Genomic DNA, 3,932 nt, shown 5'->3' on the forward strand with positions numbered 1-3,932 from the left:
ATTTAGAGGTAATTTAGAGAGGAAACAGTTTCAAGTCATATTTTCACTTTTCAGGGGAAAATTGATTATTAGATGTATTTTTTAAAAAATATAGAATTAGGCAAAGTAGATTGTTTTCATCCTTTTCACCCTAGCAACCTTGACCATGAAGGAATATTATGAAGCTTTTGAGATTTGACTGAATCAAAGCAAAAGGTAGTCTCTAATTCCTTTTTTGAAATAGACCAAGAACCCATTAAGGGTAAATGGGAGACATGCTTGCAAAGCCAACCAATGGCTGGCAGATATTTTTTTTATAATGAAAACCAGCCAATTTACTATGACATAAAATGTGTAACCATTTTCCAGCTGTTTAATAATAGCACCTGCAGTAATATGTGACATTATTTGCTAGTCTAAATAACATATGGTATGGATGCAGAAAAGGTAAGTTGTCAATAGAACTGGGAATGTTTTGTGTTATCCCCCATGGCAAACTTCTAGCTGATGACCAACCCTATTCCCTCCTGTTTCTAGGAACACAGCCATATATTTTCAGTTACCTTTGTAGCTACAGAACTAATTTCTGGCAAATAGAATGTAGGTAGAAGTGATGGACGTCTCTTTCAAGCCTGACCCCCTACAGCCCTCAAACCTGCAATTCTCTGTTTTCTTCTGGTGACAGTAATGGAGAAGACTCCAAGGACCTAGAGGTGGGAGAGACCACAAGAAGGAAAGAACCTTTGCTGCTGGGAGGAAAGCTAGCCAACCAAGAAGCACAGCCTGGGACTACTGTGTTATCATTAGTCTAGTCTATCTTGTACGCGCCCCCAAGTTCAGGCAGGAGTTAACTGTGTGCAAATGGCTAAAGGCACTCTGCCTATAAGCAGAGGACTGAATTCACTGGACAAGTTGCACTGACTTAAAAAGCCAACTCTTTCTTGTTTAAGGGGGTCTTTCAAACTCATACCAGAGTTCATCCAATGCTCAAAAGTATCTCTGTTAAAAAAAAATTATTTTCTTCCTTATGTTTAACTCAAGACAGAGATAGTGACATCTTCACTGCTAACTACCCACTTGTGAAGAAAGATGGTGACACCCTAGTCGTTTTTGCACAGCCTCCAAATTTTTGGTGAGATTTAATCTGGTCATCTGCAGATCAAGTAGGACAGATAATGCAAATGGTCCTAATATAATTCTTGAATAATCCTTTCCAAAAACATTTTTCCTTTAGGATCCTGGGTCAAGAACAAATCTGAGGTCATTTTTTACCCAATCTCTTCTCATTAGGCGAAACAGATCTTCTGGAAGACCAGGAAAATTGACCTCAGAAACTTACTGGCCCTTGTTTTAGACATGTCTAGCAGTTCTTCTCCAGAGATGAAGAAGAGTCAGTAGCATTTTACACAAACTAGCCCCATATACACAACCAGCGATGAGTTCTGATCAATGAAGTTAGACCTAGTCAACCTTTATTTCCTTAAACGAAAGTCAGAAATACCCATTCATCCACACTGCTCAGTGCTCTACATTCTGATCTCTTGAACCCTGCCATACCAAAAAAAGAGGTCTTTAATTAAAAGAAGTTGAATCAGACAATAATGTGATGCTTCAGACCAAAATGACATTGAATGATATTTTATTTACCAAAAAAAAAAAAAAGATAAAACATGAAAGTGGAATTCACTGAGCAAAAGCAGCTCTCCAGGTCCAGCTGCTGCACTTTGTGCTAAACAACCTTATGAACTCAGAGTATACAGAATACATACAACACTTAAGTTACCTCAACACCAAAGGAGAAGGAGGAGAATACAATTTTTGAAGGTAAAATTTGTTGCTCAAAATTTCTAGCCCTTATCCACCTCAATTCAGTATGGTTGTACCATTATATGTACACACTGAATCCCCATTTTCATAGAAGCTGCTTTTTGCAAGAATTTTTTTAAAAACTTCACATTTATTTGAAGTGTCATTCAGTTTTAAAAACCGTACACTTCATTATTTCGTATCTGTATGTGTGTCTATGAATTTACACATACTTCAAAAGCTCCAAACCCTTCGCTATAGGTAGAGGGGCTGGTTATGCTGTGTTTTTTGTTTTCATTACTATTGGCAAATTTTATTTATTATTTCTCCTGTGTGTCTAAGAAACTGTATGTGTTCTCAATGCACCCACACAGTCAGGTGGGTTGACAGATATGTCAAAAATACTTCATGAGAAGAGGGAGGTAGCTCATGCGAGTTGGCAACCTTTTGTGTGTTGTTTCCTGTTGGAGTAGGCTGCCTCCCTTTGACATCTTACAGTCAAAGATGAAAGGAAAACTTTTTACTTTGAAGCCTAGTGAGCACAGTTGTACATTTACTATAATTCACCTCCAACTTGACTTACTGGTCTTTCTAATGTGAGATGACAAATATCTTACACTCAGTACACAGCATCAAGAAAAGTACTGAATGAATATTTTATAGACAATACCTTTTTTTTTTATATGTTAAACATCAGCTTCTATGGGATACAATCCAGAATGTTTGTGTTACCACTTTATAAACATTCTAAGCCAAACAAACAGCACAAATAACATCAACATCATCTTTTTTCCCAATATCTGTATCGATGATTGGAGGCTAATTCTAACATATACTACTAATGGGGTGGGGGGCAGAAGAGAATCCATGACACATTGCAAAGATAGGACTACAGCATCTTAGTTTCGGCGATGTTCTTAAGGTGCAGAAAGAGGGGACTCTCGAGAAGGTGATGGTGTAGTTTCTTCAGGTGGGAAAACTGTGAGTGTACAAGCCCGGATACCACCAAGGGACTCTGGGAGATCAAATACCTTATGCCATTCATCTTTATCTGGATCATATTTCTGCACAATCTCTACCATACAACGATTATTCCAGGAATACCCACCCACCACATAGATTTTATTTTCAAAGACAGCAACCCCAACATCACTCTGCCCTCTTAGCATGGCAGCAATCGGGGTCCACTGATCAAGGATAGGTGAATAGTATTCACAGCTTAAGACATCATCATAATCACTTGTTCCTCTGAAGTGATTGCCACCAATGACATAGAGCCTTTCTCCCACTGTACACATGCAATGCAGACCTCGGACGGTGGTCATTGGGGCCTTTTGGATCCATTTGTCAGTATCAGGGTCAAAGCACATGAGCTCCTTCTGGAAAGTGTCATGAGTAATTCCTCCTAAAGAATGAAAAGAACAGGCACAAAGCAACCAGATTGTTATTTAAAAAAAAAAAGTAAGTGAGAACGTCTCTGTCAGAGATCATTAACTTTCAGCTACATATTACAGCTTATCAACTGATATGGTGAGCATGGCAAAAGTGATGAGAGATTAGGTTACAAACACTGAGGCACCCTTCTTGCTTTTTCAATTGCACACTTGAGGGAAGCCAGCTTCCATGATGTGAGCTGTTCTATAGAATAGTCCATGTGTCAAGGAACTGGAGGAGGTCATCAGCCAATAAACCAAACCCACAGCCTTAGAGTCAGATCCGACTCATAGCAACCCCTCCTTGGGTTTCCGAGGCGGTATCACTACTGAAGTAGATTGCCCAACCTTCCTTCTGAGGAGTGGCTGGTGGGTTTGAACCTCCAGCCTTCTGGTTAGCAGTCAAATGCCTTAGGCACTATGCCACCAGCGCCCCCCATCAGCCAATAACCAGTAAGAAATTGACGTGTTCAGTTCAATAACCATGAGAAAATTCTGCCAATGATCCCATGAGTGAGCACATCCTCTTTCAGTGAAGTCTTCAGATGAGACTGTAGCCCTGGCTAACACCTAGATTGCAACTCCATGAGAGACTTAAGGCAGAGGACTCAGCTAAACTGCACCCAGATTCCTGAGCCATGGAAACTATGAGATAATAAATTTCCTGAGCCATGGAAATTATGAGATAATAAATTTATGTTGTTTTAAACCAAA

General features: G+C 39.4%; 1 protein-coding gene across 1 annotated transcript in view; it reads right to left on the reverse strand.

Annotated features, from left to right (window-relative positions):
• Positions 1–2,702: 2,702 nt before the first annotated feature.
• Positions 2,703–3,932, reverse strand: part of KLHL13 (kelch like family member 13) — a 191,883-nt gene continuing 190,653 nt past the window's right edge. The window contains exon 8 of the mRNA XM_042782199.1: positions 2,703–3,190. Within this exon, the coding sequence (XP_042638133.1) occupies positions 2,703–3,190 (488 nt within the window). The remainder of the gene's footprint in view (positions 3,191–3,932) is intronic.

The sequence above is a fragment of the Orycteropus afer genome, unplaced genomic scaffold (genome assembly GCF_000298275.1).
Source record: "Orycteropus afer afer isolate SDZICR_OR568_19922 unplaced genomic scaffold, OryAfe1.0 scaffold00259, whole genome shotgun sequence".
NCBI classification, from domain to species: Eukaryota; Metazoa; Chordata; class Mammalia; order Tubulidentata; family Orycteropodidae; genus Orycteropus; species Orycteropus afer.